Source organism: Vombatus ursinus, unplaced genomic scaffold (genome assembly GCF_900497805.2).
Source record: "Vombatus ursinus unplaced genomic scaffold, bare-nosed wombat genome assembly UNPS02014794.1, whole genome shotgun sequence".
NCBI lineage: Eukaryota > Metazoa > Chordata > Mammalia > Diprotodontia > Vombatidae > Vombatus > Vombatus ursinus.
Window position 1 is genome coordinate 30,386,033 of NW_020954572.1, and position 15,654 is coordinate 30,401,686.

The window sequence follows — 15,654 nt, forward strand, 5'->3', positions numbered from 1 at the left end:
TCTCTGATTAAAACACATTGAATTTCACATCTAGAATGCTTGGGTTCTCCTTAGCCTATGGAAAGGAGAAATTTCTCTATTTCCTATATTTTCTACAGGGATTTATATTACTCCCTAGAAACAAATATACATCTACATACATATTTACCATTCTATCATGCTTTACAGGTGGTGACATACTTGGCAGGCTGTGGTCTACAGAGCTGCCCTATGCTCCTGGCCAAGGGATATCCTGACATTGGCTGGAATCCCATTGAAGGGGAGCGTTACTTGTCCTTCCTACGGTTTGCTGTCTTTGTGAACAGTGAGTCAATCAACAAGTGTTTATTGAGAGACAACTATGCCAAGCCAAATATTGGCAATTGAAAAACAAAGAAGAGGGGGGAGAGAGGAAAGGGAAAAAAAAGATATTTACATGAAATTTTATTACATATTTAAAATAAATATCAAGTTGTACATAATAGATTTGTAGTTTCATGTACAATCATCTTTTTTACTATACTATGTTATAGAAATGCTTGTCTTATTCAATAAATTAAAAATAAAATAAATAAGTGTGAAAAAAATAAAAATGGCCAAAAAAAAAACCCAAAGAAAAGACATTCCCTTCCCTCAGGGAGCTTATATTCTCTTGGACAAAACAGTGTATGTACCTAAGAATATAAAAATACATGCAAAATAAATAAAAGGTAGGTTGTGGGGAGGGCGCTACCTACTAGAAGTATCAGGAAGGTTTCATGTAAAAAGTGGCATCTGAGCTGAGTTCTAAAGGAGTAAAGGGGTGTTAAGGTCAGAGGTGAGGAGGAAAAGTGTGCCAGTCATATGGAATGGCTGATGCAAAAACATCGATATAGGACATGGAATGTTGTACATGAGGAATAGCAAGTACCAGTTTGACTAAACCTTGCTATGTATGATGAGAATAATGTGTTCATGAGACTGGAAATACAGTTAGTGAAACAGCTTGCTGTGTGAGTAAAGAGAACAAGATAGATGTGAGAGATGTCATGTAGTAGAAACAACAATATTTAGCAATTGTTTGGATGTGTGGGAAGAGGGAGAGTAGAGTCATGGATAACATTAGGGTTTTGAACATGGAAAGTTCAGAGGTCAACTAGAAGGATGGTAGCACCCTTAACACAAATACGGAAGTGGTAAGTGTGAGGAAAAGATACGAATTCTGTTTTGTACATACTCAGTTTGAGATTCTTACAGCACAATTTGAAATGTCCAATAGGATGTTGAAGATGTGTATCTGAAGCTCAAGGGAGAGGCTAAGGATGTTATTTAGATTTAGGAGGTATCCTCATAAAGGTGATATTTAACACATTGGATCTGAAAAGGTCACCAAGAAGAGAATGTGGAGAGAGAAAAGTGGGCTAAGGACAAAGTCCTGAAAAATCCCTCCCCCATACATACCCACACAGTTAAAGGTGATTATATGATTGATGAACTAGTAAAGTAGGTTAAGAAGAAGCAATCAGACAAGTGGGAGGAGAACCAGGAAAGTACAGTGTCACAAACACTCTAAAATGTGAGAGTTTCCAAAAAGAGAGGGTGATATACCATTTCATTGCTTCATAGAGGCTGAGAAAGACGAAGATCAAGAAAAAAATCTGATTTGACAAATAAATCTTTGGTGACTTCTGTTTTAATGGCAGTGTGAAAGGTCTCCTATACACATGCCAGCTAAGATCTAAAAGAATGCGAAATAGAATAGTGATCAATAAGGCCTAATAAAAATGGTGGTAAATTTTTCCATCCAATCCAAGACTGCACAAGAAAATGGCCACAAGCCTTCAGGTATGCTCAGTTATTCCAAGGGAGGCTGAAGCTAGCTTAAGTTCTAATGATCAGGTACTGAAACTAGCAGTATCTCAGCCCTGGCCTGTCAGAGCAGTAAAAAAAGGAGAAAGCGAATTCCTGTAAGTCATTATTCAGAGGGGTAATGTAGTGCATGTGTTAGCACACTTAGAGCTACAGCAAGAGACAGAGCCAAACTCAGTAATTGGCTTCACATCTAGTAAGATCTTTCAGGAGACTGAGGCCAGAATAATCCCCCATATCTGACTAGTTCCTTGTTAGGGTCTCAGCACAGGACAGAACCTACTCCTGATTACAGATTATATAAAGAGAAGGTAAGCCAAGGCCAGTATGCTATTGTACCACCAGGATACTGAGGCATAAACCTGAGATTGAAGCACAAGTCAGGATCTAGTGTCAGTCACTCCCCTGGAACTTCAGTAGCTTTAAGATGTTAGAGAGGACAGGACCAAATAGGGTCTGCCCACTAAGTGTGAGAAAGGACGGAATATGGCCATCACACATTCCCAATCCAGAAACTGAGGTGAGAGGTAGGAGCAAACAGAAGAAAACACTGAACACAATGAAGAAATTAAGAAAGTTAGAGTATAAAACCCAGAAGAAGAGAATAACTCTGCAGCAAGTACAGGTAGAACCTCAGAGAAAAGAATGCCTTGATCTCAAAGACTCCAGTAGTACCTGGAATACATGTAGCAAAAGATTCTTTTAAATTAAAATTAGAATGGAAATTAGATTGGGGGTAGAGAGGTGGGAATTGGAAAGAGAATAGTAGTTTAGAATAGTAGATAGAAAACCTTAACCAAGGAAACAGGCAGAAATGATCACTTAATCTTTTTGCCTCAGTTTCCTCAACTGAAAAAATGGAAAAGTAACAGCACCTACCTGGCAAGGTAATTGTGAGGATTAAATGAGGTAATATTTGTAAAAGAGCTTAACACAGTGCCTGGGACATAGTAGATAGTATATAAATGCTAGTTCCCATGTCCATCCTGGTGACATGAGGTCAGTCACAAATATATCCTTGTCTTCCACATAGTCAGTGCTTAATAAATGTTTGTTGAATTGGGGGAAAAACTTGTTCAAATAATGGACTCCCTGAAAAAAATCAAAAATGAAATTTAGTGAATAGAATTCAGTAATTCTGTGAGGCAAGAAATAATGGGGAAAAAATGTCAAAAGACTGAGTTAGATCTGCGAAATATGTCGAGAGGCAGCTAGGTGGTGCAGTGAATAGAGCATAGGCCCTGGAGTCAGGAGGACCTGAGTTGAAATTTGGTCTCAGACATATAACACTCACTAGCTGTGTAACCCTGAGCAAGTCACTTAACCCCAATTGCCTCACATTAAAAAAAAAAAAAAGTAAAATATGTCAAGGAGAGTTCAGTTTAAAATCATTGCTCTCCCCAAGAATACGGACCAAACAAAAACCTCAACACCATATTTCACTAAAACTACCCAAAGATATTGGAACCATATGGCAAAGTGAAAACACTTTGTGAAATCCACCATTCACATCCTGAGGGTCGTGGCCAAAATCTAGTGTACCCAGGTCAAAGGGTAAAAAATACTGAAAGTAGCCAGAAAGAGAGTTCAAGTACCAAGAAATTAAAGTCTAGATCAGACAAAACTATGCCGCAATTACTTTAAATAAGAATCTTGAATGTGATATTCTAATGGGAAAAATAAGGGGAGCCAGGTTCTTTTTAGGGCCAGGGACAAAGGTGCATCTGAATAAGATCAAAAGGTAAGGCTAAGGCTTTCAAAGGGAAATAAAGGCAGTCTGTAAGGAATCTAAAAGTTTAAGGGTTTTCAACAAATGGGAGCCAAATTCCTTTTGGCAAAAAGGGGCAAAGGTCTTGGCTTCTGAAACTGAATGATGGGCGCATAACCCCGTCAATACTCACTACAAATATTACTTATAGGGCATCCATTAAGTCATCTTAATCAATATTGTTTCTAAAAGAACTTTTTCCATTTCATTTTTATTCTATAAGAATCTTTGGATTATGTTCAACCCAGAAAATAATGACTTTGAGAATCTTATATTTAGTCTATAGTTGTAGCCTAGAATTCTATTATAATGCAATAGAAAAACCCTTTTAGAGCACTGTAATTTTGCCCTTAGATTAGGAACAAGGAGGGATCTGCAATAAAAGAAGAAATAATAAATATTTTAATGAAATTTGAACAATCATATTTGGTTGGAAACTAAGCATGGCCATTATCATGATGTTGATTTTTAGCCACCAATATGAGCTACAACTACTTGCCTTTCAGCAAATCCTCACTGAATTAAAAAAAAAAAAAAGACCATCTTAATATTCTTTTTTTTCCAATTAGTAGTTCGAACTATTTCTTGCCTTTGGAAGTATAAAATTTAGTTAAGTTGAGCGCAAGGTAATGGAGCTCTGTCAATGCATTGAATCTGATGATTTTATATAAACAGACATATTGCTTTATACAAAGACCAAATTTCACTCTGTCATTACAGCCTCTTAATATAGTGAGTTACATATTTAATGAAAGTTTATATCCCCAAACCAAATAATTAGAAGCTAATTCCTCTGTCATTCTTTTATATGAGGTAGAGACTGGTGCTTATTTTCCTTAGGTGAGAGTGTGGAAGAAAATGCTAGTGTTGTTGTCAAGCTTCTTATAAGACGTCCAGAGTGCTTTGGACCAGCTCTGAGGGGTGAAGGAGGAAATGGTCTGTTGGCAGCTATGCAAGGAGCTATTAAAATCTCTGAGAACCCAGCTCTCGACCTTCCTTCTCAGGGATATAAGAAAGAAATGTAAGTAAATGGAATTGCCTTTTGGTAAGTACTTAAAACTTGTGAACTGGTATAGTGATCCCCTATATACTATGAATAAAATTGATGAATTATGAAGTATCAATTGTATTCTAATTAGGAAAATGTTGGTCCTTCAGTGATATAATGAAAACACTTTAAAATCACTTAGTCATGTTCACTTCTTCTGTCCTGGGAGATGACCCAGGTAATGGGCCTTGCAAATAAGCCTAACACTCTTCTCCTTCCATAACCACTCTTCATTACACCTACTACTACACTTGCTTGGAATGAGTTACATGACTTAGAGTGGAGAAGGTCACTTTAAGGAGCATGTAGTCATTCACAATGTTTTAGTTAGAGGTCACTCTTCCTAATTTATAATTTCTGTTTCAAGATGACCTAAACCAAAGTTAGTCCATTTAAATATTTGTATGACCTAAGGCAGTTTTGTTAATCATACTGTGTTTGTGGGCTTCATCCTCTACTTACAACCTACAAAAAATATGTAACTATTATTAATTCCTATGTCAGAAGTATGAGAATTAATTAGATAAGTGTGTTGAGCCCCATTTGAGGAGAAATTATTGTTAATATAAATTCTTGATTTTCAGAGGTTGATTACGTAGTTAGTGAATTAGTCACTTTTTTTTTTGTTTCTTCCATTTCTGTCCTTTCTTTTTTACTGCTAATCAAAACTTAGTCCAGACTGTGGGAATACCACTTTCCTCCTTTGCCAATTAACCAAAAAGTAGTGAAACTCTTTTGGTTTCTTCTTCTTCTTCAAAGACAATTTTGAAAATCATAGAATTTCAGAATTGAGAAAAACCTTAAAAATCATTTTTCCTACCCCTTCATTTTAGAGATAAGGAATTGCCCACTAGAAAGATGAAATGACTTACCACAAAGGTCACACAATTAGTCAGTACTGGAGTTGGGGTTAGAATCCAAGTGTCCTGACTTTGACTCTAGGGCTTTTTTTTTTTTTTTTTTTTGCTACAAAAGGGAAAAGAACTGATATTAACAGCTAGTGTGAGATTTGGGGACAATCTATGTTATACTACTTGGGTGGTCAGATTTTTGAATATGTAGTTTTGGTAGAGTTCAAATTTATTATAACTTGATGTCCTTGAGAACCTAGAATGATAGACCTGATTCCCCCCAAAGCCCGCATATGTTCGTATATAGAAAAAAACAAATATTTAGATTTCTTGAACTGTATGAAAAATAATTACTCTGCCTACATTCCTGATATTTGGAAATTAGTGTCTGTTTGGATAAGCATTCTTGAAAACTTAGCATATCTTTGCATGGGCTCCTGCCTGGGTGTAACATGGTAAATGGTTTGGTTGTTTTGTTTTTTTATAGAAAGCACTCATCAAACTTCCTAATTCCTTTGACTTAGAAAATATGGCCCATTGCTTCCCAGGCTGCCTTACACCTCCATTGTATTTGATTTTCTCTCAGCAGTTCAGAGGAAGATGACAGTGAGGAAGAAATTGTACACATGGGCAATTCGATCATGTCATTTTATTCAGCTCTCATAGACCTGCTGGGCCGCTGTGCACCTGAAATGCATGTAAGTGGTGGGTGTTCCATTAGATTTAACTGCAAGAATCTTGAATGAGAAGCAATGTACTTTTTCTAAATGTATTTTATGCATTTTGCTAACATGTTTTCCTTGTGGTTCTTGGCTAAAGAACCATGGTTAAAATCAAATGTAGTTTTCATTCCCACTACCTGATTTAGTTGCTTTCTGGGGAGATTTCTGTATGTAAGATATCCCTATATTTTATGTGGTTTCTCAATATAATCTGTTCAGTATCTCTTCTACACTTTTTCTTTTGGAAAGCATCACTGAATTATGCCTCATCTTGCCTTTGCTTTGGCAAAATGTAACAAATGTTGTCTATTGAAACAATCTCATCATGGAAAGTAGTTTTCACCACCATGAAATAATTTCTCCTTATAAGTTTATTTAGTTATTTCTTAGTAGGAGATTCTGCAGAATATCTCAACCAAGGATGCCTTCTTTTTATTTGGGATTGGGACTTTGGGATACGGTTTGGTTTTTTCTTTGTTTTTGTTTGGTTTTCTTTGAGATGTATCCTTTGATGACACAATTTCAAAAATCTATCACAAAAATTTGAAATAATGCTAGAAGGCACTGAATATTACCTGGAGTAAAATCTTTCAGGTTGACACAACTATAAGTCTTTGTTGTATTAGTACTTACTTTACTTAATATTGGAAAACATAGAAATAAACTTCAGTAACTTAGAATACATAGAGGAAATTAACTTTTCATATTGTATGCTTTTTACTTCAATTTCTCTGTTGAGTGTTACATTAATTATAAATTTGACTTATTGTTCTGAGAATGAGAAACTACCATTTATATGTGTATGTTTGCTGTTCAGCTTAAAAAGTTGAGAAGTTCTCCCTGCCATCACCAAAATGGGAAGTCTGAAAAACTCCCCTGGGATGCAATCTCTAATTAACCCCTCCCCCATTCATCGGTTTGTTTTTTAGTTTGGGAGCATATGAGGCAATATGAAATAAAAAGAAAACATTAGAGCAGAAGGGAGGAAATAAGGGAAAGCTAGGTGGCTCGGTGGATAGAGCACTGGCCCTGAAGTCAGGAGGACCTGAGTTCAAATTTGGCCTGAGACCAAACACTTGACACTAACTGTGTGACCCTGGGCAAGTCACTTAACCCCAATTGCCTAAAAAAAGGGGGGGGGGAATAAGTTTTAAATGAGAGAAACTTTTTGATGATTCTCTAGAATTGTTTTCTTGCTCATTATGGGCCAAGGTGCCTACTTTCCTGTCTCTTTTACCCCTGTACATTCTAATTATTGTAGAGGATTTTCCAAAGGAATTTAGAATTCTGGACTGGGGATTGGAATAAATTTTAAGTAAGAATAAGATAATATGCCTCTTCATCATGAAGTAGGATGTGCTTTATACAACTTAATATCCATGGAAAGCAGACCCCATTAACCAATTTAAAAAAAAAACATTATTACATAGCGTTGTGCTAAGTGCTGGGGACACAAAAAGAGGTAAAAGACAGCTTTTGTCTTCAAGGCATTTACAATATAATGGGGGAGACAACATGCAAACAAATACATACAAAGCAAGCTGTGTAGAGGATAAATAGAAAATAATGAACAGAGAGAAGGCACTAGAATTAAGAGGGGGTAAGAAAGGCTTTCAATTAAAAATGGAATTTTAGTTGGGACTTGAAGGAAGCCAATGGAGTGAATAGGCAGAGGTGAGAAAGGAAAGCATTCTGCGCTTGGGGGACAGCCAGAGAAAATGCCTGGAGCCAAGAGATAAAGTGTTTTATTACTGGAAAAATCCAGAGGCCATTATTACTGGGTCAAAGAGCACGTAGCAGAAAGTAAGGTATAGCGCAGTGGATAGAGCACCGGCCCTGGAGGCAGGAGGACCTGAGTTCAAATGCGGTCTCGGACCAGACACTTGACACTTTACTAGCTGCGTGACCCTGGGCAAGTCACTTAACTCCAATTGCCTTGCCCCCCCAAAAAAGTAAGGTACAAGAAGACTGGAAAGGTAGGAGGGGGCTAGATTATAAAGGATTTTGAATGCCAAATAGAGCGTTTTGTATTTAGTCCTGGAGTTGATAGAGAGCCACTGAAGTTTACTGAATAGGAGAATGACATTGTCAGACCTGTGCTTTAGGAAATGGAGGATAGATTGGAGTGGGGAGGTACTTGAGTCAGGCAGACCCACCAGCAGGCTATTGCAATAATCCAGATATGAGGTGATGATGATCTACAGTGGGGTGGTAGCAATGTCAAAGGAAAAAAGAAGATATTTACTTGTTGCAGAGGTGAAATTGACAGGCCTTGGCAACAATTTGGATATGGGGGATGAGAGATAGTGAGGAGTTAAGGATGAGTCCTAGGTTGTGAGCCTGAGGGACCTTTCAAATGAGAGACATTGTTGCAAAGGATGTAGTGCATTGAACTTAGAATGAAAAATATTTTTGTTCAAATTTCACCTCAGACATCTACTAGTTGTGTGATAAGGAGCAAGTAAATTTAATCTCTCACCGCTCACTTTCCTAATCTGCAAAATGGGAATAATGATAGAACCTACTTCATAGAAATTTGAAGTTAAGATAAGATAATGAGATAAAGGATTTTAAAAACCTTAAAGTGCTATTTAAAATGAGCTGTTGTTATCCTTATAAAGAGATGTGCAATAGTTGGAAGAAAAACACCGCAGGACAGAGGATTGTACTGAGCAGCAAAATTCATGCTCTGTAATCCTAGTTCTTTCTCTGCATGAATTGGGACAAATTATTCACTCATCTCCGTTTCAAACTGTTTGTATTTCTTTTATTTTTCTTTCTTTTAAAAAAAATGAAAATGAAAAACACTGTGAAGTTCTTCGAACTCTTTGAGTGGCAAATATTAAATATCACTCAATTCTTTTCAGCATTTACAGACCATTCCTTACTGCTATCACTTCAGCAAACTACGTTTTCCTCCACAAAGTTTCAGGCTTATCCTGAAGTATTAAAAAGCTTAATGTCTCAAAATTTGAAGCAGGGTCTGTGTATTCAGGTCACTTTTGTGGGTTCAAGCCTAAACAGATCCCACTCTCATCTTCATTCTCCTACCTTATTAGAGAATCATCCCAGATATCACTTGGCTATGGGAGGTGCATGCACTTGCTATCGTCATGAGAAGCTACCTCTCTTCATTGATCCTGAAGTTCCATGAAAGCTATAATACTCAGGAGATAGACAATGGTAGTGGAGTTGTCAGTGTCTTGTTAATGTTGATTGTATGATTTCTGAGAAATCTGTATGTCTTAGTGGGGGGGGAATGGGATATCTACCTCCCATTGCAAATCATAAAATACTCAAATATTAATTCAGTTCCCCCATTATAGCTCATATTTGTAGATGAAATTTGGTGCCTTAATTCTGTATTCTAATTTCTGATTAGTAGATACAAGTAAATCAAATTAGTTTTTTAGTCCTAATATCTCCCTAGCATCATATCCAATTCAATTAAAACTTTTTGCCTGTGATCCTAAGTCAAGTTGTAATTGCGTAGCATGTCGATATATGCCTTGAAGAAAGCAGTTTGATCCCTTGACTTCGTTCTGTGTATACAAAATAGGAAATAGGGGCAAAATTACGGAGTGGGGGGAGGGAATATGTTTATTTAAACTTATTGTCATGTTTCTGTTTTGACAGCTTATCCAAACAGGAAAAGGGGAAGCCATCCGAATCAGGTCAATCCTTCGCTCCCTGGTCCCCACAGAAGATTTGGTAGGGATTATCAGTATCCCTTTGAAACTTCCCACACTTAACAAAGGTAATGGTATCAGAGGGACTTTTTTTTTTTTTTTGGCTAGGCAGTAGGGTTAAGTGACTTGCCCAGGGTCACACAACTAGTAAGTGTTAGGTGTCTGAGGCCAGATTTGAGCTCAGGTCCTCCTGAATCCAGGGCTGGTGCTCTATCCTAGCTGCTGCCTCTAGGACTTTTTTAAAGTTTGTGAGCATATAATCTGACAGTAGCACTTAAATTTTTCTTCAAGGCTTTCCCTTGAGAAATTTGCTTGGTTGGCAGAAATACAAAGGGGAAAAATCTAGGGGAAAGGGTTCCTATAATTCTCATACTTTCTCTACTAGGTGTTTCACATGAATTTACATCCAGTCATTTTATGACATCTCCGTTTCCCTAATTTCCCCCCAAATCAACAGCTACTAGCTCTTTCATTAGGATAAAGGTGACGTTGCCCACTGAATATCAGGCTATTTTTAATAAGACTCCTGGGTTAAGAGAGATAGAAAATGTCCCCTAGGGTCATTCCCAGTGCCTATGTGTGTTCTAGGAAATAAGCTGCAAACATCTCAGGGCAGACAGCATATAGACAGATCAGCTGTCAGCTCTCCCTTCTTGCCTGTGCTATAGTCCCATGTCCTTCCCTGTCAAAAATCATACAAAAATAGGTTGTGTCCTCACGCATAATGCCTCATTTGGCTTTTATGGTTTAATTTTCGATACATCTTCCCTCAAAGTTCCTTGGCCCTTCTCAGACATTATGTTTACAATTTGGGTAGCATTTTTCAAGGCTTAGCTCACATGTTAACTCCTTCTAGAGCAATGATGTCAAACTCAAATAGAAACGAGGGCCACTAAGCCGTACTAGCTGCATGTTGACTTTGAAAATCACATATTAACATTATCTATCTTCTATTTTATTTTTATTTATTTTGTTAAACATTTCGCAGTTATACTTTAATCTGTTTAGGGCTTAACCCAATGCTTCAGCAGTGTGGTTTTGACCCCCTCTGTGCTAGAGGATTTTCCTTATCTTCCCAATGGTTAGGGCTTTCTTCCTACCCTATAAATTACTTTGTATTCATTTTATGTGTAGATTATATGTTGTCTACCTGTCTAATATAAATATAATACTGGTTCACATGTAGCAAGGATAGCTACAAGAATCTGGTCCACCCTATCACCAAGGGAAGCTATAATTACCACCTTTTTGGGGAACAAGAGGAAGACAGTGGTTAGGTGCTCACTCTCCATTTACCTATCTCCAAGAGAGCTATCAGGCTAGGAATATATCTGTCTATTTATATCAAATACCTGTAATCTAATGATATAAAAATAATTTTAAAAAGGAGCAAAATAAATTAATAAATAAAAGAAAGAATAAAAACTACCATCCCTAATCACTCTTAAGGGGAGAGCAACACCGAGCTTATTCTTGATAGCTTAATTCCCTCTCATCTTCTCAAATGCTGGTTGTATAAAAGACAATCACAGAAAGCTAGTAAATCCCATCAAAGTTAATAATAAACAAAAATTAGAGATTTTATACATATAGACACATGATAGAATATCTATTCATAGATGAGACCAAATCTCAGCTCAGCCAACAAAAGAGAGAATGATATGGAGGTGGGTAGAAGACTATCTCTTAGTAGTCAAGATTTGTAGGTGCTAGGAATCGAGGGCACATTGGAGGGGTGGCTTTCATTCATCTTTCAAAAGTTTATGTTTGCTTCTCCTAATTATTTTTCTCAAGTTCTCTCTCAGAACTCAGAGGTGTCTCTCAGCCAATCAGAAGCTACTTCTCCCTCTATGTACATAGTTCTCAGCATCATGATATATGGCTTTAGGGAACCACACACCAAATCAATAATATATGAAAAATTTTGATCCAGCATTCACCTCTGTGATCAATACTTGAGTTCTTTCTCACAAATTAGGTAATATCTTCTGTAGGACTCAAACAGCAGGTGTTTTAGCAGCAAACGCCAAATAATGAATTTTCTTAAGGAGAGGCTGCCAGAATCAAATGGAACCTGGCCAGGAAATCAATAGACCTGGACTTTGCTGTGTGACATTGGGCAGTTCCACTAACAGTGTTACAATCTACTAAACAGTAGTGATTTTAAAATCATAGTTTCTTCCTCTTGATTCTTCACTAATCCTGGACAAACCCTTTACCTTCTGTTCCAATCACATTATGAGGGTTAATTAGAGACCTTGTTATAAAGCCTGACTTTTTGGCAAGAAAGATTTAGCAATATCATTTTAAAATCCTCCAGTTACTTTATTTAGAAGGGTAAAAAGCCAGAAGCCAGCTTTGACTTCTGCCATCCATAACTGTGATATTTTTAAAGGGCCAATGAAATTTCTCTCCTTGTTTCTCAGATGGGTCAGTGAATGAGCCAGACATGGCTGCCAACTTTTGTCCTGACCACAAAGCACCCATGGTACTGTTCTTGGACCGTGTGTATGGTATTGAGGACCAAACTTTCCTCCTTCATCTTCTGGAGGTTGGATTTTTGCCTGACTTAAGAGCATCAGCCTCTCTGGACACAGTAAGTTACCAAAATAAGAACTGTGTTTTTCTACCATGATTATATTTGGTAGCTGAGTTCAATTCAGTATTTGCTGTTTTTCGTGGGCATTGTGCCTCTGTTTACATAATAGTGTTGTCACATCCTTGTATATATTTGCTCCCTTTTACAGATGCAAAAAACTAAGACACTGAGAAATGGAGAGGTTTCTGTATGCCACCCCCAAAAGAGAGGCTGAACTGAAAAATCAAGAATCCAGATCTCACAAGTACTTATTTAAAAGCTTGACCAGTAGCAATCTTTGGCCTTAAAACATTCTGTCTCCTTGTTTTCAAACCCAAAGAGGAATAGCCAATTTGCTATTGATTTCAGCTTCTTGTGCTGAAGCTCAAGGAATTTAATTCCTCATACTGAGAAAAAGAGTGACCTAGCCTCTGAATGAATTATATTTTAATTGGTGACCCAGAAAAAGAAAGTTCGTACCATTCTCAGCCTGAGAATGAGGGAGAATTCTGACAGATATCTGTGACATAGTAATAATAAGTATTTTAAATAAATTTTATTGATATTTTGTTTGTTACATCACTGTCATTGTGTCAAGTATCCCTCACAAAAAGCCATCTCATTGATGAATAGTTTTAGAGAAGAAAAAAAGTCAGCACAACTGATCGATACACCAAAAATGTCTGAAAACATGTGCAATGTATAACCCTTGTGAACCTCCTACTTCTGTGAAGGGATTGGCTGGGGGGGGGCATTCTCTCATCTCTTTACATTTGAATCCTGTTTGATCTTTATAATTTTGTTATATTTACTTTTGATCTTCCATTTACATGTTTGTAATTACTGTGTGTATTGTTTTCTTGACTGTTTACTTTGTTCTGAGTCAGTTTATGTAGGTCTTTGTATGTTTTTCTGTATTTGTCTTGAAAACCATTTCTTACAGCACAGTAATATTCTATTACATTCATGTATCACAATTTGTTTAGTCATTTCCCAGTTGATGGGCATCTACTTTGTTTCCAGTTCTTAGTTATCACAAAAAGTGCTACTATAAATATTTTGGAGAATATGAGAACTTTTTTCTTATTGATAGCTTCCTTGTGTATAATCCCAGTAATGGAGTCTCTGGTTCAAAAGGTATGAACATTTTAGTCACTTTATTTGCATAATTCCAAATTGCTTTCCAAAAAGGTTGTACTATTTCACAGCTTCATCAACAATGTATTAGTATGCCTAACCTTCTACAATTCCTCCAACAATGACTTGCCATTTTTGTAATTTTTGCCAATTTGCAAGGTGTGGGGTGAAACTTCAGGGCTGTTTCAATTTACTTTTCCCTGTTATTAGTGATTTGGAACATTTTTTCATGTGGTTGTGAATACTTTGCAGGTCTTCTTTTAAGAACAGTTTGTTCACATCTTTTGACCATTTATCTATTGGGGAATGGCTGTTAGTTTGAGATACACACACACACACACACACACACACACACGTATACACATTGTGTATGCATTTTTGTTTATTTATTGTTTATGTATCTTGGATATTGAACTCCTTATCAAAGAAATTTCATAAAGATTTTTTTCCCATCTGATCTCTTCCCTTTTTATCCTAGATATATTAATGTTGTCCATGTAGAAGCTTTTCAGTTTCAAGTAAAGTTACCTGTTTTATCTTTCATAATTGCCTCTATCTCTTGTTTAGTTAAGAATATGTCTCCTACCTATATCTGTGAGAGATATACCATCTCTTTCTCTTCTAATATTTTTATAGTATGAGCTCTAATATTAAGGTCACATATCCATGTAGAATGTATTGTGGAATATGGTGTAAGGTGTTGGTCTAAGGGAATAGGATTTTGTAAAGATGTATTTATAGAACCCCATAGAATGTACAATACAGCTTATTGTGCTTCAGGCTGGCAAATTCTATTGGATAATTAAAATGCTTCATCTGAAGCTACTTATGTTTTAAACATTTTTAATGAATTTCTTGACTTAAAAAATTATTTTGTAAATACCCCCTGAAGCCTGATGAAAGCATATAGTTTGTAATAGATCAAACAAATAGCACATGCTTTTCTAGTATTTGTTGTTCAGACATTGTGCTTATCCAAACACCTCAGTGCTACATTGAAATGTGCTATCTTGAACTCCTCAGTCAACAAACCATGGCATTTCATTTCTGATAATAAAGAAATTACAAGAAGCTAAAAATCAAAGCTCTGTCCTATCTCATTTTAATAATCTTATTAAAATGATAAGTTTGAAGAGTTTATTTTTTTTCTTAGGACAGTTGCTAGAGCCAAAAATTATACCAATAATAGGTGTCACCAGGAATGTCTCTGCAGTTCAAAGACAGTGGTTTCCAAAACCAAACTTCAGTGGATACGTGATCTCATTAATGGAGCTACTTCCTCTGCTGGTATAGATCACAATCCAATTATACCTTTTCATCCCATGGGATCCTTATATATGTCCTTCCATAGAGCCACCGAAGAGCATCTGCTTAATGGGCTGGAGGCCTTCCTCTCAGTCTTTTAACATTGAATGGATACTATCAAGGCATGAAAGCTATGTCTTTTTTGTATTGTTCTTACCACGAGGCTTACCTGCTTTTCCAATCAACAATTTCCTACATCATATCTTTTATATCACTTCTTGCCTGTGATCCTAAAGATAATGAATTTATATTAGATAATTATATTTTACCATATTAGTTGTGATAATCCTAAGCATAGGGATCTTTAGAGAAGGCATGAAGGACACAAATATTTGTTACGCACTTTCTATGTGCCAAGCACTTTGCTAAGCACTTTACAAATGCTGATCCTCAAAACAACAATGAGAGGTAGGTGCTGTTATTTTCATCATTTTACAGTTGAGGAAAGTGAAGCAAAAAGAGGTTAAATGACTTGCCCAGGGTGCTATATCTTATACATATCTTAGGCCAGATTTTTACTTAGTTCTGACTCCAAACTCAGCACTCTATTCACCATACCACCTAGTTGCCCTTCAAAGGAGAGACCTTAGAGGCTCTCTAGTGCAACTTCCTCATTTTACAAATCAGGAAACAGGCCCGGGAAAGTTAAGTGACTTGCCCAAGTTAACACAGATAGACATTTGATTTGAACCCAAGTCCTTTGACTCTAGAACCAGAACTTTTCCCACT

At 36.7% G+C, this 15,654-nt stretch overlaps 1 protein-coding gene across 1 annotated transcript in view; it reads left to right on the forward strand.

The window, feature by feature from the left end:
* The window catches only part of RYR3 (ryanodine receptor 3), a 579,223-nt gene that overhangs the window by 373,000 nt on the left and 190,569 nt on the right, over nucleotides 1-15,654 (forward strand). Inside the window, exons 43-47 of the mRNA XM_027869916.1 lie at nucleotides 169-304; nucleotides 4,436-4,616; nucleotides 6,081-6,192; nucleotides 9,853-9,973; nucleotides 12,332-12,501. Of these exons, the coding sequence (XP_027725717.1) occupies nucleotides 169-304; nucleotides 4,436-4,616; nucleotides 6,081-6,192; nucleotides 9,853-9,973; nucleotides 12,332-12,501 (720 nt within the window). The remainder of the gene's footprint in view (nucleotides 1-168; nucleotides 305-4,435; nucleotides 4,617-6,080; nucleotides 6,193-9,852; nucleotides 9,974-12,331; nucleotides 12,502-15,654) is intronic.